This window comes from Hippopotamus amphibius, chromosome 3, assembly GCF_030028045.1.
Source record: "Hippopotamus amphibius kiboko isolate mHipAmp2 chromosome 3, mHipAmp2.hap2, whole genome shotgun sequence".
NCBI lineage: Eukaryota > Metazoa > Chordata > Mammalia > Artiodactyla > Hippopotamidae > Hippopotamus > Hippopotamus amphibius.
The window spans coordinates 50,874,282-50,893,186 of record NC_080188.1 but is presented as its reverse complement, the minus strand read 5'-3'; the positions used below and the strand labels follow the sequence as shown (position 1 = coordinate 50,893,186).

The 18,905-nt window shown below is 33.8% G+C and overlaps 1 protein-coding gene across 1 annotated transcript in view; it reads left to right on the top strand.

Moving 5' to 3' along the window:
- Positions 1-17,465, top strand: part of ANTXR2 (ANTXR cell adhesion molecule 2) — a 143,546-nt gene extending 126,081 nt beyond the window's left edge. Inside the window, exon 17 of the mRNA XM_057729060.1 lies at positions 15,535-17,465. Within this exon, the coding sequence (XP_057585043.1) occupies positions 15,535-15,573 (39 nt within the window). The 3' untranslated portion in view covers positions 15,574-17,465. The remainder of the gene's footprint in view (positions 1-15,534) is intronic.
- Positions 17,466-18,905: the final 1,440 nt, after the last annotated feature.

Below are 18,905 nucleotides of genomic sequence, written 5' to 3'. Positions count from 1 at the left end.
ATTGACACACATAGAGATGGTAAGTGGTATGCCACTTGTGTGAAGAAACACCATGTTTCTTCAAATATTGATTTCTTTGACAGGGAATAACAGAGTCATAAGGGAAAATAAACACCCACAAAATGAATTAATTAATTGGGCACTGATTTAATATTTCAGTACTTCATGACTTATTTACATGTGGTTAGGTTACTCGTAATGACCACTTCCTGCTTGTCAAACTTGTATTTAGATCAAGAATCATAATGGACTTAGAATACATACTTTTATCTTCTCCGCCTGTTGGTGGTTTCAAGCCTTGAAGCAGACCTCACTTTCTACCATCTGCTCTCTATTTAAAATTGACATCACATTCAGTTCCTCCTTGATGCCTACTTGTTTTCCAGGTTAGAACACTTCTGTCCTCCAGTTCAGCCATTTTCCTATTATGCCTAGCCCTGGGCTGACATATAGGAAAGGAGACTTCTAGGATTGCTTAAATATCCATGTCACAAAATAAGCCAGGAAGACTTTTGCTCTGAAATGATTGCCACTATTGCTGGATTACAAGTCAGTTAGCAAAAACTGAAGTGTAGTTTTATAGTTTTGTGTCTGTATGTGTAGGCCAGTGAAGCACTATCTTTTATTTTTACTAATCATTCAGAAGTTAGATTGAATATCTCAATATTCATGTGAATATCTATATCGATCTCAATTATATGTTTTAGAGAGATATTAGCTGCAGAGATCAGATTTAATATTTCAAACCCAGTAGTTATTAATTCAGCAAATATATTCAGACACAAACTGTAGGGTGAACACTGTCTTAAGCATTTACAAAATGATAATAAAAAATGATCATGGAACTTATAGTCTGGGAAAGAAGACAGAGTCTAAACAAATACTTAACTTTTTTTGTTAAAAAAATTAGATTTGTTATACTGCTGAACAACTTTTGCTATCATCTGAATCTAGTTATATTTTTGTAGTAGGATAAGATATTAGGCTAATTATATTGTTTTTAATTTAGAAAATCATTTTGCCTTAGAATATCAGAATTTGTTTTTCTGAGTTAACTGAAAGTTTATTTTTATATTCACATCTGTCTATCTATATATCTTCCTGTCTACTTATTTATCTATTTGTCTGTCAATATCTGTCTGTCTACATATCCATCCATCTATCCATCCATCCATAAATCATCTATTTGCACTAACACTAGGCCCAGCACTTGAATTGTAATAAACCTAAACTCCAGTTGCTGGTTCTGGAATTTATATTGAATAATTACATGTAGACAATCAAATGGAAATTAAATATTCAAATTCAATCACTTTCAGTTGTTTGAGTCTTAAATGCACGTCTTCAGCATTTGTGAGTTCTATGGCCAAGGAAGCAAACTGTCCTTTGTATATAGAGGTAACTTATTACACATGAATAATTAATAAGTATTCTGAAACACTATCACAATCATGTTTGTCTACTTATTTGAAAGTATCTATATGCTTATCTGTGTATAAATGTTTAAATTTTGAAAGTTTATTCTTTCTGTTTGAGGGAGATTATATCTCTAGAGATGGTTTAATATTACCTCAATTATTTTGAGTCAGTCTTGTTAGTTGATATGTTATTTAGGCTAGGAATGTCTGTATTGATCAAGGGACAAAATTCATGTTTAGTTTCTTTTCATAGCGTGAAAAGCAAGGGATTCCCATTAAGTGCCATTGAATACTCACTGATAAGTGAAGTGACATCTGGGTCACAGTGGCATCTATCTTTGCGATATAAATCCCTGTGGCTGTATATGAAAGGCATGTTCAGACTTGCATCTGCACATAAAAGCAGGGATAGTCTTCACGCTGTTATCGGCCTAATTTTAGTATAAACGATTTAAGGTGCTGCTCAAAGTTTTTTTCTCCTTAGTATAAATTTAGCAATAAATGTAATCATTTGGCTGCTGTGCTAGCAGTTTAGAATGTAGAAGTGTAATGTGAGGAATTTTAATCCACATTACTTATGTGTTATACAAAAGCATATATCATTTCATATCATACATTTAAATATTAGTCTGTAATAAATATTCAAAATGAAATCCTGACTTTGGGGATTTGGATGTCATTATTAAATATAAAAATCACTTCAGCAATTGTTTAAAATTGGTTTTCCCAAATGTAATAAAAAAATACCTAAAGCATAAATTTGTTGTCCAAAAATTAAATACATATGTATGTCTTCTATTAGGTCTGAATACCTGGAATGAGTTCACTAAATACTTGCTGCACTGAAGGAGAACAGTAACTAATTTTCTAGATAAAGCATTAGGCAGATTTTTTATAGAATTTCTTCATTTATAATCTAGAAGGTTATCTATCATTACCCTTCAAAGAAGCTTTAAAAACTGTACATTTCTTTAAGGTAAAAATTGGTATTATCCATAAAGTATTAATTTTAAAACTTAAAGTGATGTTTTTAATACCCATTTGTTTTTCTTTGAAAGAGCCTGTTAAATGATTGGTCTTAGTCTCAGATTAGCTGGGAATTTAGCTCTCTGACAAATGACCCAAAGAACTGTGAATACTGTTAAGTAGAGATAGCTAATGAAATCGTGTGCAGGCTGAATTCATCAACACATTTTTAGGTATTAATTTTTTTTTAATTGGGACAACATAACACTGTTTTAGAGTCCCAAAAGTGAGGATTTAATTCTTAGAAACTAAACTTAGCTAGGGAGAAATCATTGCATTCCTAGGATCATATACATTAGCAAAAAAACATTTGTGATATGTTTTTCAGAGATAATGATGTATAAGCATTCAGGGTTTCTGTTTAGATGTACCAAAAGCAGTTTAGTAAGACAAATGAATATCTCAATGCCCAGTTTCCTAGGAAAAAAACAAATGAATTGCATGTAAAATTTTTGCTCTCTGATGTAGCAACTTGGGTTAAAATTTTAAGTCTAGAAATACTCAGGTGAAAATGAATATTTTCATGCGTCATTCTTCCACACTGAGTGAATTAATTTATTCTATGCTCCACCTGATTGAACAGCAGTGATATAATAAACCTTTCATCTGGATTTTTCTAACATTTATCTAAATACATAATTCAAATATGGATTGAGTTTTCAATTGGTCATTATTTGACATAATGGTTGGAGTTTGGGTTTTTTATTCTGATTGCCTGTTGAGTGTGTGTGTGGGAGAGAGAGAGAGAAAGTTTGTGTGTTTGAGTGTGTGTGTGTGTGTGGGTGGGTGTTGGTCTTAAGAACTTAACATCTTAGCTCATTCTGCTGTAAAAGAGGTGAGAAGGGATCCAGATGTTTACTTTTAGTAACTTGGCTTTTTGAAAAGAGAATTTATAACAGCTGCAAGGCTTTGCATCAGAGGCTCTCTGCTTCCTCTCTGATCTCATCTTCCACTTTCTTCATTGCTCAGTTTGCTCCTGCCACACTATCTATATTACTTTTCTACAAATATACCAAAGACACTTTCACCCCAGGGCCTTTGCACTTGTTGATTTCTCTTCCAGAATTATTCTTCCCCAGATAGTCATCGTTTCATTGACTTCCTTATAATGTCGGCTCAATGCCACCTGAACATTTCTATAAAATTACAACACCTCTAGCACTGGTCTGCAACACACATGCTCATATATACTGACATTCTGAACTCCCTTTCTCTGATTCAGAATCACCTTTTTCTTTTGGAATGGATTATTCATAAGTGCTGCTGTGCACCAGGCAATTCATCACACCAATTATTCTACAGTTTGTGATGCCAAGTTTGATAACAGAAACCATATTGTAAAAACCTGATTCATCATATTATTATATATTTTTGACATGGCGCACATTAGTCTTTGATAAATTTCTTTAGTTTTGGCATTATATGTCCCAGACTCATCTTTTACATTTTCTGTTTCAAAACCGGAATAAACCATTCAACTCCAAGGAGTCTTAGACATTTTCTAGTAAAATAATAGTATTTGGGTGCTAAGGGTGCTAATTGTTATTGTGTTTTTATTGCTTCTAAGCATTTTCGGCAGATAGAATGAGGAAATTAAATAGTTTTGAAAAACTCATGAGTTAATTTTATACTTTTAATTCCAATTTAGTATTGAAGGATCTTACTGAATGTTTTTGAATTTATACCTGTATCTCTTTTCTCTTATGTGAAAAATCTTGGCCTTACCAATATTAAAATACTTTTTTGCTCTATCCTATAACGTATATGGCTACAAATTAATAATAAAATAGTATTAGTAAAATTAAGACTAATGAAAGAAATAAAACATTTTTTGCTGATCTATTTATCCTTAAATTATATTCTGTAGTTGGTATACAAACAAAATACTGTGTTAGGTCACCTGAAATAATTCTTTCGTCAATGTGGTTATGTATCCAATTCATTTGTTGCAGTTTATTTCCAGTTCTTGTGTCTACTATATTTTATTTCTATCTGTCCTACCCATTCTTTGTTCTTCTGTTTCTCCTTTTCTGCTCTCTTTTGGATTAATGTAGTATGTTTTTGTAATCTATTCCGTCCCCTCTATTATCTTTTTAAGCTATACCTCTGTGCTGTTTTTCAGTGGTTGCTCTACAGATAACAATATGGTTCTTTAACTTCTCACAGTCTACAACAGTATACTAGTTTAAAATAATATATAAATATTACCATGACCTAACTTCCATTTACCCCTCTATTTCTACGTGCTCTTATTGTCATATATTGTAGTCTATGTAAGTCATGAATTCAATCACATATTATTATTTTTGCTAATTTTGATATTATTTTTGTAATCAGTAGTGTCATAAAGAAATTTTACTTCTTTTATGTATTTATATTTCATGTTTATGCACATATTTACTCCTGCTTCTCTTTATTTCTTCTTGCACATCTAGGCTTCCATTTCTTCAGTTTCAAGAAATCCATTTAGCACTTGTGGTTGTTGAAGTCTATTGCAGATAAATTATGTCAGGTTTTTTTTTGTCTTACAATGTCTTTATTTTGCTTACCTTCTTGAGTGGTATTTTCTCTGGATATGGTCATTTAGGTTGACTTTTTTCTTAATTCCATTTAGCATTTGAGAGATTTCCACTGTCTTGTATTTTCCATTGTTTCTGATAAAAAGTTGGCTGTCATGCTTACAGTTGTTTTCTCCGCACAGAATATCTTCAGTTGGGGGATGATGAGGGACAGAGAGGTATACTTTCATGATTTTCCTTGATTTTTGTAAGTTTTATTATATGTTCCCTGATAAGGTTTTCTATGTATTTATCCTCCTAGAAGGTCGCTAGCTTCTTTGATCTGTAGGTTTATGCCTTTCATCAATTCTAGGAAATTCTTAGCCATTACTTTTTTTTTCAAAATTTTCTTCCCCATTCTTTCTTCTCTCTTCTGGGACACCAATTACTCATTTGACGGACCATTAGATGATGTCCCACTGGTCTCATATTCCCTTTAGTTATTTTTTTCTTTGTTTTTCAATTTGAACTATTTCTATTCTCCTACCTTCAAATTCAGTGAGTTTTTCTTCTGCTATGTTCAGTATATTTTCACATGAATCAAAAACATTTATATCTGACATTGCACTTTTGTCTCTAGTTTTTCCATTTTGTTCTTATTGAGAGTTTCTATATTTCTGCTGAAATTCACTATATTTTCATGCATGTTATCCACCTTTCTCATTAGGACTTTTAATATTTTATCATAATCCTTGTTTATTAATTTTAGATTTACCTATATTAACTGTATTTTCCATTGATTATGGATCATATCCTCCTGCTTCTTTGTGTGTCCCATAATTTGTGATTTTATGCTGGACCCTGTCATAAAAAATAGAGACTAACCTAGATAATATTTACCTTTAGAAAAATGTATACACTTCCTCTGTCATGTTGCTAATCTGTCATTGAGCTGGGTCTTGGTTTGTTGCCATCTTAGTTATTTTTAGTTCACCACTGGTTTCCAAAATTTCAAGAGTAAGATCAGGGATTTTCCTTTAGCAGAACTCTCTTTCTTTCCCTTTCTCTGTCTCTATCTCTGTCTCTTTCTCCTTTACAACTCACCTATGAGCTTCTTGGTTTCAGGGGAGTTCTCTTTACTATTCAGCTGCCAGGACCGTACCTTCCATATCCCCACCAACCACCACTTTCTGTACCTTGAGAGAACTGTTTCCGAATTGATTTCCTACCTACAGCCTTTGGCCCTGTTCCTTGCACTCTCAGAAGACCCCATGAGTCTTGGAGGGATCTTTCTCAGTTCACTTCCTCCCAGGTTTCAACAGTCTACTGCCACATGGTTCAAAAAGGCCCTGCATCCCTCAGAACTATTTTTCTCATTCCTCTTGCCATTCCCCAAATCTTCAATAGGCTGCTTCCTTTCCCTGAGGGAAGGCCCCATGTGCCTTTGAAAAGACAATTATTTCACTACCCTCCTGCTTTTCTCCCTAGCCTTCAGCTGACTAATTCTTTGCTCTCAAGGAAAATGTCATGTACTCTGAAGGGATCTCTCTCAGCTTTCCTGCTATGTCCCCAGCTTTTGGGAGGGTTCTGCCTTGCAATTAGTGAAGGCAATTTTAGCCTTCATCTCTTACTATTATGAGCTATAATTTAGGTGCTTCATTAGCTGCCAACTGTGTGCCTGAATCTCAAAAAAATAAAGATACATAAATATTTACAAAATAAATATTAACAGTATGTATAGAGTCACTAACATTTTGCAGATGCCATAACAGAATGAAGAGAAAAAAAAATTCAAAGGTAAATTTATCAGGCAAGTCAGTACTTCCCTTCATGACATTAACTGAATATCCATATGGTGTGTTGCCTTCATTGTAAAGTGGAACACTTATAGGTTGAGCTTCTGTTAGAAAAAAGTATATGAAACATATTTCGGCTCAAAATATTTCAGTTTTTTTTAAGCAGAGGATTACACAGATTTATATCTATATTTATCTCTCTCTATATGTATATCTTTCTCTTTTTGTATGTGTGTGTATATATGTATATGTTTGTGTGTGTGTATATATATATATATATTGCTAATAGTTGAAGGTAATCCTATTATACTATTAGCATTAAATATATAAGGACTACTAACTTGCCCTTTTACTAAAGAAATGAGGTAAACCTTTCAAGAAGTTCTGACATTCAGAGAGAAAGAGAATAGTAGGTGCCTTCTCTTCACTCTGTACCTCCAGTTGCTACAGGAAATCACTCAAAGAACCTATTGTGTTCTCAAGTCAACATTCTTTCCTGATATTTGTGATTTCCTGGACCTCTTGAATTGTGTTTGCTTCCTTGTGTATCTGTGCTTTGTATACAATTTTAAATTTGAATCACTGTTCACTGTTGCACAAAGCATGAGGGTTTAGTAAACTCTTTTTTGAAGTGGAGATATAAATAAATCAGCTATCTGTGTTTGAAAAGTCTAAACTAAAGTGCAGTTGTATGCTTCAGCTTGTCAATGGATATTTACGAGGTGAGCATAATACTATAACGGTTATAGCAGTGAAATATATCCTGTGCAGACAGCTAGTAAAGGAGCTTGCAAGCGTTAATGCCAGCAGAATTTTAATGCTCAAGAGATGGGAAATGTAGCACTTGCTCTGGTTATTGCTACTCTGGTCACAGTGAAAATGAATTGGCAAAATCAGTTTTCAAATATTGCAACAGAGTTGTGGTCTATATACTTAACCAACACCAAAGATACTGATTCCTACTGTTGTCTAGTTTTTATCTGTTGGTTTAGTTAACTGAAGAAGACATTTTTATATTGGGCATCAACTTTCCACTCCTACTTATTATGAGGCCTAAGAGAAGGTATTACCAATAATGAAACGTCAATGTAATTCTTACTCTAATAGATACTTGGTGTTGCTGGAAAATCACTTAAGTGAAGTTAAAATTGACAGATTCTAATTGTGAGTTTAGCCTTTGTTATGATCAGAGTTCTGTTTGTGATATATCCTTAATACATTCTGTTCCTTCTTATACTGAGGGAAGGTGAGTAATGGAATAAAGCCTCTGCACAGACCTCTGCTCTGAGATGAATTAGAATATAAATACACTTGTAATTTATAAAGAATCATATTGTGCTTACTTTTCCTAGCAGTCAAAGAAAATGAAGTTAAGCTTTCAGTCTTTAGGCTTAGGGGATTTATTCTTGCATAAGAACTTTTGGGATTTTATGGAATAGTATAGTTTTAGCATGCTTGCATGTATAAGCTTCAAATTTATATTAATTATTTCTGTTAACTTAGTTAAGATTAAATTCCAGTTAATCATCATTTGACATCAGCTATCTGCATAGTACTTCAATAAGTCCTACCAGAATAAGAAAAGGCAACAAAGAAGGAAATTAGACATGATATAATCTTTTGTATAAGGTAGAAGTCGAGGTAATACATTTGTTTTTTTTTTTAAATTAATTAATTTACTGCATTGTGTCTTTGTTGCTGCATGCGGGCTTTCTCTAGTTGTGGTGAATGGGGGCTACTCTTTGTTGCGGTGCATGGGCTTCTCATTGCAGTGGCTTCTCTTGTTGCGGAATACGGGCTCTAGGCGTGTGGGCTTCAGCAGTTGCAGCACATGGGCTCAGTAGTTGTGGCTCATGGGCTCTAGAGCACAGGCTCAGTAGTTGTGGTGCACAGGCTCAGCTGCTCTGAGGCACTTGGGATCCTCCTGGACCAGGGATTGAACCTGTGTTCCCTGCATTGGCAGGCTGACTCTCAACCACTGTGCTACCAGGGAAGTCCCTGTTGGAGGGTTTTAAAGGTTTAGATGACTGTGTCTTTATGATTAAGAAAGTTGAGAATTAAGAAATATATATTAGTTTCCACTTACTTATACCTAATCTACTTGTAAAGAAATATTGAGAAAAAATATACAATAAAACTTAAAGATAAAAATAGAGAAATAATTATGGGCCAAAGTTAAGATAGCTATACCAGAAAATGTACTGCGTAGCAATGCTTTTAGAACATGATGTAAATCTGAGCGTTTTGAAAGTCAAGGCACAAAGAGAAAGGCTGAGTTATGTAATTGGCATTGTATAATAAAAGGGAAGTACACGAGCTTACCAGAAGTGATGAGCTTACCAGAAGTGACAAACTTTTTCCTAGGTAGCTCTGAACTCCCAGAATTGGTCTCTTAATATCAGCATCCTCAGTAGCAATGTTCCAAAATGTATAATTCTCTATGCATGGGCAAAATTATGTGGACTCTTAATGTGACCAAAAGTTGGAGGGTTAATGCTGTAATGTTATCATAGATTTATTTAGGAAGCTATTTCTAAAGAGCAGTAAAGAAACCAAGTCCAGGTGTTATTGATAGTTTACTGGTGATCTGGCTTCACATAGGTATGAATAGCTTGAATAATAGTTACCAAGTTACATTTTTAGTGTAAACAAAACCAAAATGTTATACTGAATTGCAATTTTAAAGAGTAGATGAGAGTGCAGCTTCTTGGTTCAAATTAAGAGAGGCTTGCATGTGCCTGCTTGCTCCATTCTTGTACACCATTCCAGCCATAGTGGCGCCTGATGCACCTTGTATAACCCACAGGACTTCGTGGACTACAATATGAAAAACAACAACAACAACATTGACCTAGAGAAATCAATGGCTAGCATTTCACTTAGAACCTCACTTTCAAAGATAGTTTTGCCAACTGATCTGGAGAGAAAGGATTCCAAAATTATTATTAATAAGTGCCTGAGCTATAAATATTCTATGTTGTTGATTGAGTGGAGATATATATGTGTGCATATATGTATACATATACATATGCCCTAGATACTGTGTATGTCATTAGAAAGTTTGAGGTTGTATGAAAATTAAAGATTTATCTTATATTCTTATTTAAATATAATCAACTCCAGTATGCACAGAGCTTGAGGTAGGCCATGTGTGCACACGCACACACTTTTAAAAATTAGATTGCTGATTGAAACCTGGACAAATGCTTGAACAGGCATTTTATGGAAACTCTTAGAATTGTTTACCATGAAAATGCTGACTGTGGATTATAAAATTTATTAATCATCGACTTCTGCTATACTCATGCACTCTTGAGTAGAAGTGCATTCACATGGGTTCATCAGGATATTAACTGTAAAAAATAAAAAAGCAAACAGAGACAAGTACATGAGTTGACCTATGGGAACGATGAATGCTGAAGAACTTTGCCATAGCTGGTAGATGGTGGTGAGTCCTGAGAGTAGTCAGTGGGTTCCTGGACTGACTTTTAAAAACATAAATATTGATGTTTAGGAAGGATCACAGTTTTGCTGATTGAATTTGGTCTTTGAAAACTTTTTTTTTAAACTATCAAATATATAAATATACAGAAAAGATATAAAATAAAATGTAAGAAATCATATGCAATTCTGCTACTCATAGCATGTTTGGTGTAGTTTGTTAGTCTTGTCTTTTACTCTTTAGACACACATTGCATAATTATAATTATGTATATATACAAGTTGGCATTTTTTCACTTATTTTGCTTCTTTAAATTTTATGAAACTTTCTATTTTAATGGTTACATAAACATCAGATTAATCATAAGTCAATTATTCTCTGATTGTCAGACAGAAATAAATATAAATTTACTGATTATGTTTTTCATATTATAAAAATCCCCTAGTAAAAATTTTGAAATCTTTGTCTAGATGCTTAACTGAATTCCCAACACGAAATGACTAAGACAAGGAATATAAGCTTTTAAAGACTGTTATTCCATGTTGCTTATATATAGTTTTTGCCAATGTCTGCTTTCCCTAGCAATGCATGAGATTTTTTTCTTGCCACAGAAGCTCACTAATTAGGTAGGGTGCTCAATATAAGGTTGCGTAAGATGGTTTACATTCAAAGGGAGGCAGTTTTATTCCTTTTAAGCCATACTTTTTATTAGGCAAATAAAATGTCACAGATCACAATACAATGATGTCAATTATTAGTATATAAATGCCTTTTGAATATTCTACACCTTATTTTAAGTTGGTAAATCTGCCAATAGTGATCTTGTTTATAGTTAATTTGCCTGACTTTAATATATTGAGAAGGTAAATTATAACCTGATTGGTCATTCTCTCAATTATCACAATTTTTAAATTAATGTACTTTAAATGTACTTGGCTATAATCTAAATTCAGTAGTTAAATTCTATTTGTTCTGCCTAACTTTAATTTTTTTAATATTTAAGAAATTTTACTCCTCATCCCTATGTCATACAAAATGAATACATTTTACTATTATTTCATTGTATGCAAGGAATTCTATATTCCCAAGGCAAAAGAATAGAATATATTTATAGTTCATTTTTAAACTAATGCAGTCCTAAGGATACTCATTTAATTCAGTTTTATATTGACTATATGTCCTTATTGTTGAAATTTATGATCTAGTGACTTACAAGGCATGATACCAAAATCAAGTTGGTTGTAGTGATTGCCTAATTGAATAAATGATATGCGTGTTACCTAAAGCATCACAGCAACTATATACTTTGATTTTATTCATAATTTAGTTGCATGATTAGAGCATGATTTTAAGTCAAGAAAATTATTTTTAAAAAATATTTAATTAAAAATTTGAAAATATAGGGAAAATTAATGCTATTTCTCCATGTTAATAATTATGCTTTATAATATAGTATGTTTTATTATTCCCTAAACACTTATGCCACCTCAATTCAAATTTCTTGAATTATTTTGTGAAATATAATATAGCATAATGTTACATATTTCTTTCAACTCTTGCTGGCAGAAATCTTGTGCTCATTTGTTTTAGCATATTACAAGTTTAGTGGTTTATTTTACAGACTACATAGTCCCATTACCTGATACTAGTATTAACCTCTATGTAGAGAATAAAGTATTAAAATTATGTCTCTATGTATATTTCTGTATGTTTAGGTTGCATTGAATAGTTTCTTATTAAATAGCTATTCAGTTAAAAATTTTCAGAGTTTGTATTATTTTTAATTAAAGTAAAATAGTCTCAAAAAAATAAACACTATTGCTACTAATATTTTCCATTTTGTACCAGCCAGTGATGAGTCATATGCTCAAGCTTTTTTACACTGCTTTACTTGTTACCATGATAACATGCCTTTATTGTATAGGCATTGTAAGCACAAGGATATGGCAGACCAGTGAATCTTGTCATATCCCACTTCCTGTGAATAAAAATTGCTCTGCTGTGTTCTGGCCTAGACTGCTTGCCATGATCTCAATGGCAGCCCAACATTCTTGACCTTAAACATAATTAGCATTATATTAATGGGTTTTGTAAGATAGTATTGAGTAGTATTCAAAGGGCCACAGACTGCTAATCACAGTCACTTGCAACCAGGGTATGTTGCCTTGATTTTAGAATATTCTGGTAAGTGGATGGTAGCAGCTAGCATGAAATAATCCCCTGGGAGTAAGATACCTGATGGAGTACTAAAAAAAATCTCCTTTGGCCAACAATTTCTTTTTTTCTTGATTATTTTTTATCTATCTTTCCTCTTTAGAACTACTCTTTTCTATTTTCTCCATATTATCTTCTCTCCTTTTCCACTGTTGTATTTTTCTCCTTTATAATCCTTTTTTTTTCCTCTCTCAAATTCATACTTTTTCTATCTTCCCGTTTTTAAGGTCTGGTTCCTCCCCCAGTGGAGGTCTAATCATCATGGGTTCATTCTTTTGTACATCATCCATCCATCCACTTGTTTCTAAGTGAGTGCTTATAACAGGTCTGCTCCATGTTAGACACTGTGCAGTGACATCGTAGATGGGAGATGGATAATAACTGTTTTTTAATGGAGAGTTTACTATGTGCCAAGTACTGTTCTAAGTGTTTTATAGATCTATATTAACAGACTTAATCTTTATAACACTTCTAAGAATAGGTCCAATTTTTAATCCCCATTTTATTGATGAAGAAACCATAAGTTGCTCATGGCCACACAGTTAATAAATAACAGAGCTGTGATACATATTCAGGCTTTGGAGCTCTCAGATTTAACCACTGTTATCTTTCCTTTTGATCTTGAAGCAGACAATTATGGTGTAATGTAGTTTGGCTGTGCAATCTGGGGGAAGGAGCCCATGATTGGGAGAACTGGAAAAGGCTTAACAGAGGAAGTAACATTTGAACAGATCTCCTCTAAGTTACCAACTTCTAAATTCCTGTAAAATAAAACATTATCAGATCTTGATAAAAGTGAAAAACACTGAGTCCATGATTAGGGGGGAGGAGATATTTGGTTGTTTTTGTCAGTGTATGTGCTAAAATACAGGGGTGTATATTGCATTTACCAGAGTTTTTGGGTACCTGAATCAATAGACATGTGGCAACTGATGACTGATACTTAATCCCAAACTTTGGAAGAGTTGAAGTAAGGACCACAGGGTCAAAATCAATAGGGCTTTCATCATTTGAGTTTCTAAATCTTTAATTAAACCACACCAAATGAAATAGAAAATAATTTAGATCTGGAATACTTTAGGTGTTGAAGTGATTTTGAGAATTCAGGTAAACTATGAATTTCACCTTTTAAACTCTCCAATTGCTTAAAATAAATGAATCAGTGTCATCAAAATTAATCTGGTGTGTAGAACAGAAATGGTCAGAAAAAGAGCCTTATATCTAAATCTAGCTAATTAGTGACAAAATGCAATTAAAAGTAGAGATTCATGATAACTTTTCAAAATTATGCAGAAGAGAAAAAAACTTTTACTTTTTTGGTCCATAATAAATACACAAGAAAAGGTGTCATTAATTCATATCTTTGCTGTCATAATGTCATTCCTCATATATTTCCTCATATATTTGTTTGATTCTGGAAAATTGCCAGAAGATAATATTTCTAATATTCACCACTGCTTTAATATGCATAGTTAAAATCTATTTCTCATCGTATATATAGTTATACTATCATACTGTCATGGCCCAGAAGGACTGATTTACTGCTTTGGCCAAATATTTATTAATTTTGTCATTCTCCTGCTCTCTGAAAAAAATTTTTAGAAACAGGATATATCATGAAAATAACATTTTAAAATGTTTCCTTGGCACTTGAAGCTGGAGGTATAGCTAAGCTGGAGAAGAGCATCTTTTCACTTAATATTCATTCCAAAAAATCTTGTTTGAAGGTTCTAGATAATACAGAAATACAGTCTGAGTGCATGACCTATGACCATTACATTACCAAGGAATTTTGACCTCGTTCTGAGGTAGTCTACTCCATGCTTTTCTCTCACTTCCTTTTGCACAGATATTATTTGCAGATGTTAGGCACAAAGTAAGTAATACAATGGACAATTATAATAATAACGTTTCCTCCAAAATTATTAGAAGACAGATAATTTGATGAATGTTTTCTTTCTGGGCAAGAGCAAATGTAAACTAGTTTGCTTTTATGCTTTTCTGTTTCTTCATTAATTTCTTAAATTTCCAACTTTGTTGAACAGTCATTTTTGAGAGGAAAATATACCAAAATCTTGTTTTTACATTCCAGGCTTTCTTGTTCAACAATATTTGTTGTTCCTTTTGAATGTACCATGTACACTGGATATACCGGATATTTGAAACAAATGTATTGTTCATATTTAGCGGGAAATAAAGCGAAGTTCTAAAATATGAAGTTGGAGAGCAGATATTATGAAAAATAGGAGGATCTCAATAGGGTGATGATCTGGACCCTAAATTAGAAAGCAACATGCTAGCTTTTGGCTTATTAAGGAATCTAGACGTGATTTATATAGTACAAGATATCAGTAATGTCACACCAAGGAGAGGGAAGAAGGGGATCTTTGATGACTAATTGGAAACTTTATTTTCAACTAATTCTTGGATTATTTATAATTACTTATGAAACAGTGTGTCTCCACAAGCTTCATTGAACTGTTAAGGAATTGGAATGGCAAACTCTCTTTGGGAACGTGGAATGCAAATAAAGTCACCATTTGTAGACACCACATAATAGTGGTGTGCAGTTGTGAGAAATGGTCAACAACAGTGGACAAGATTGCTAATAAGTCTCTTGCAAAAGCCTGTTATAAAATGGAATCGCAAAGAGATGGCATCTCTTCCCTTTCTCCTTGACTTCTTAGAATCCTCAACCCCTTACTACTTAAATACATTCCTCATCCATACATTTTAGAAGCACCAGTTTTATATCCGTTTTGAAAGCACCAGATTATATAAATGGGATACTTCCATTTAAATTCACTATAGAAACATATAGGGTTGTGGCTTTGATATTTTTATTGCTAGGATAGTAATGCTATTCTTTAAATAGCAATAACAAAGTTCTGTTTTCCATAGTGTTTTTTTCACTCTAATTTTTCCATACTATTGTGTAGGTGAACTTGCTGTGAAAAAGATCTGAATGAACCATCATGTTTTGACCCAAGGGAAAAAACTTATGACTTCATATTTCATCTTAACATTGACCTTACCTTGGGTAATCATTTGTTATATCATAATAGGAAAACTAGGTGTTCCTGTGCTTTTTTAAAAAATAATTACTTCAGTATTTCAATAAGGATTTGTTTCTTTCCTAGGGCCGATGCATAAACTTCTCCCGAGTTCCATCTCAGTAAAGGGAAGGCAGGAAGACCAAGAGGTACGAAGATGGTACATCTTCACAATGCCGATTTCCAACCAAATGAACAAAAAGTGCATTTCAGAAGTTTTTGGAAGAGCAACTTTATTCCTCTCAGTCAGGAAGTATTTTCTCTGCCTTCTGCTTTGCTTGCATCAAATATTTTCAAACACTTGTCCTGCCATCTACATGGGAGCTGATGAAACTCAATGGTAACTCATGAATCAGGACATTGAAAATAAAGAGGAACGTTAATGTACATGCTGTGGTTTATACAAGAAAGTTTGTTTGAATGTATAGAAGAGGAAAAAGCAAAAACAAAAGCATGAAGATGATATCAAAATAGGGAGCACAGAATAATTGGCCATGGTAAATCTTTAATGGAGAAAGGAGCATTTTACATGGAAACATGGCACTTGTGTGTTTACATGGCAAGATTGTTAGCCAAAGGCAGAGTATGAAATCTCCCACCAGGCTAAGCAAATAATGGAGTCTATTGCCTTATAGCCATGTCAGATCACAAAATCCTTCCAAGTCCCCTACCACAATGTGCCTTCCAGGAAGTTTCTGACTGGAAAATCTTGTCATTCTGACACTGAAAAGTGCACACGCATGACAAAATGTAGACAGGATGCCTCAAGGTATTGGTAGCAAGCAAGATTTTGCCCTTTAGTTTTTGAAAACACCTTTCTTTCATTATGCACTTGGGGAAAGAGGAAATTAATAGAGCATTATTCCACAGGAAGACAGCCTCTAACCAGAGATCTTGAATGGAGTTTAATGGACTCACGATTTGAGAACTCATCCCTGTGATTGGTAGATTTACCCCTCTTTCTATGTTTAGGGCTTAGTAGTGCATAAAGCATTAATATCTGTAAACACACCTAGGAGTTTGTTTTGCTTTTAATTTAAAGGAAGCAGTAACCACAACAAAGCTTCCGCTCAGGGTTTTTTCTTCCTCCAAGTCTCCAAGGGCTCTTCAGCGTCACAAGCCAGCAACTCTCTTTGCATGAAAATTTCAAAGTTTAATTAATATAATTAAAGGCAACAGCAAGCAGCAGCCTGTGAAGATTTCGCTCATCTTTTTTATGCCTTTTGACATTGAATGACCTATTACTGTATGCGCATTACTTGGATTTTGAGGGGCACTCATACCTTGGTTGTGATTCAGTAGGGGAAAAAAAAGATCTCCTCTCATCAATTTATACATTAAATTTTCAGGAGGGTCGACCACCACAAGACATCGAAAATGTATGTATTATAATTTTTTCTTAGAAGAACCACCATCGTGTCACGTCGACAATGCCAAATTATGTTAGCGTGAGCGGGAACACTGTGGGGGAGGATGAAGGCAGCAGCTGAAGAAAAAAGCTCAAATGATCTAGTCACTTTCGATACTGTACTTCAGATGCGGAATGGATATTCGACTGGAAGCCTGACAAAGCGCGCCTGCTTTGATGTGAAGTGGTATAGACAATGACCAGTGGCTGGGTCAGTGGGATGTCTCTCTGCGAGCACAAAGGCGTATCAAATGACACTAAAAATAAGTTCAACAACCATCACATTGGAAGGGAGAAGGCGAGCGTTTCATGTTTGGCGGGCATGTGAGTGCACAAGATGGAAACAGCGATCTGGAGCATCCCCGTGTAATTACCCCCGTTGTGCGCTTAATGGAAATTTCAAAGGACGGGAGTGATTCTGATGGTTGGTGTCCAGATTTGTGGCACTGCTCCAAGAAGCCTTACTCACACACACAGATTTTTATGTATAGATATACATATACATGCATATCCTCTAGCTTGAATCTTTTGCTCAAGTTTATTTATGTCACTGGCTGGCTGGATCCAAAGTCATGTGTCTAACATATTCATAAATAAAATTTTTCCTGTGCCTCTGCTACCATTTTCTTTCAGCCCACAAGAACTCAAGCCTTGTTTGGTTGAGGATTTAATTGTCTTGATTAGTTTCAGGGACAGAACTGTATCCAGTTCCAAAATGTTCATGTTCACAAATGGTAGGTTTGGTAGTAATTATCCATGTGTGCAAGTGTGGCTTGGAAACCAGATATATACCCATTGAGTTCTTGTAGATAATTGTTCTACATTTGCATCTGGGACAGGGCCTGCTGCTGTTTTCTTAAATTGGCACTTCATTCCCAATCCGTGCATACCCCTAAATGATATTTAAGAGCATCAGGGATAACACAGAAGCTAAGGCTGCTTCTTTGGTAGTTCCTTTGAATTTGTCTAGTATCATATGGCATTTGTATGACATTTTTATTTTGTACACGTGCAATGTAAGTAGACCTTTGCCCTCAAATGGCAAAATAGCTTTCTGTAGATTATAATGAAAATGGATTTCCAGTTCTAATACCACTCAGAAGAACTCTCAGTGAAGAAGGAGAGGCAATGGTCTATATGTAGACTAAAAAAGTATCATTCATAAAGTTCAAAGATAGATGGAATTTTATTGCACTTAAAGATACGAACCAGATCTAGGTTGATTTTCTCTGATTATGCTAACTAGCAAACTGAGAAGAATTTGCTTTAAAGAATACTGTATTCTTACCAAAGGACTAAATTGAAAACCTCTGTGCCTTTCAACCAGGAAAATAAAAGCTTAAAATAAAGCTATTTCTATACGTTTAATAACATTTTATATTTTATATAGAGAAACAGTTCCTGTTTAATATTTTGGACATAATGTCAGTCAAGATCTACTTTCTGTGAATAAATTAAGTCTTTATCCATAATCCATTTGTGTTGCATAAGGTTGCAAAAACAATTAAGTGGGAAATGACTCCTAACTTATGTGTCTACTCTGCCTGGAAAGAAAGTTTTGAAGGCATCTATATATATTTCATAACAATGTCTGTTCTTTATGGATTTGATCCATAAATATTTATCTATCTGAAAACTTTGATACTTGGAATGTTTTCCTTAAAGCATTTGGTGCTCCAAGAAAAAACATTTGGTGCTAAGAGTTGCAGCACTGATGCCTTTCCCCAAGTTAATTCTATTTTAAATTTTTGTATTTCCTTCCCAATGAGATGCAAAGTAAAATTTGAGACCCTCCATTAAGTAGGGAGCAGCATCTGCCATCTATGGATAATTACTATTTTGGCAAAAATATATAAGGTTTAAACCTCCTACATTTTAAATTGTTAGAAAAGAAAATGATTTGCGTATATTTTTCCCAGAATTTTATTCTAACTACTTTAAATCATAAATTATTCAATATTTGTTTTTCTAATAAATCCTTACTGGATACAAGATCTGGGTATCTCTGTGAACTTAACTTTATTACGTAAATATCACTGACCATTGTTTA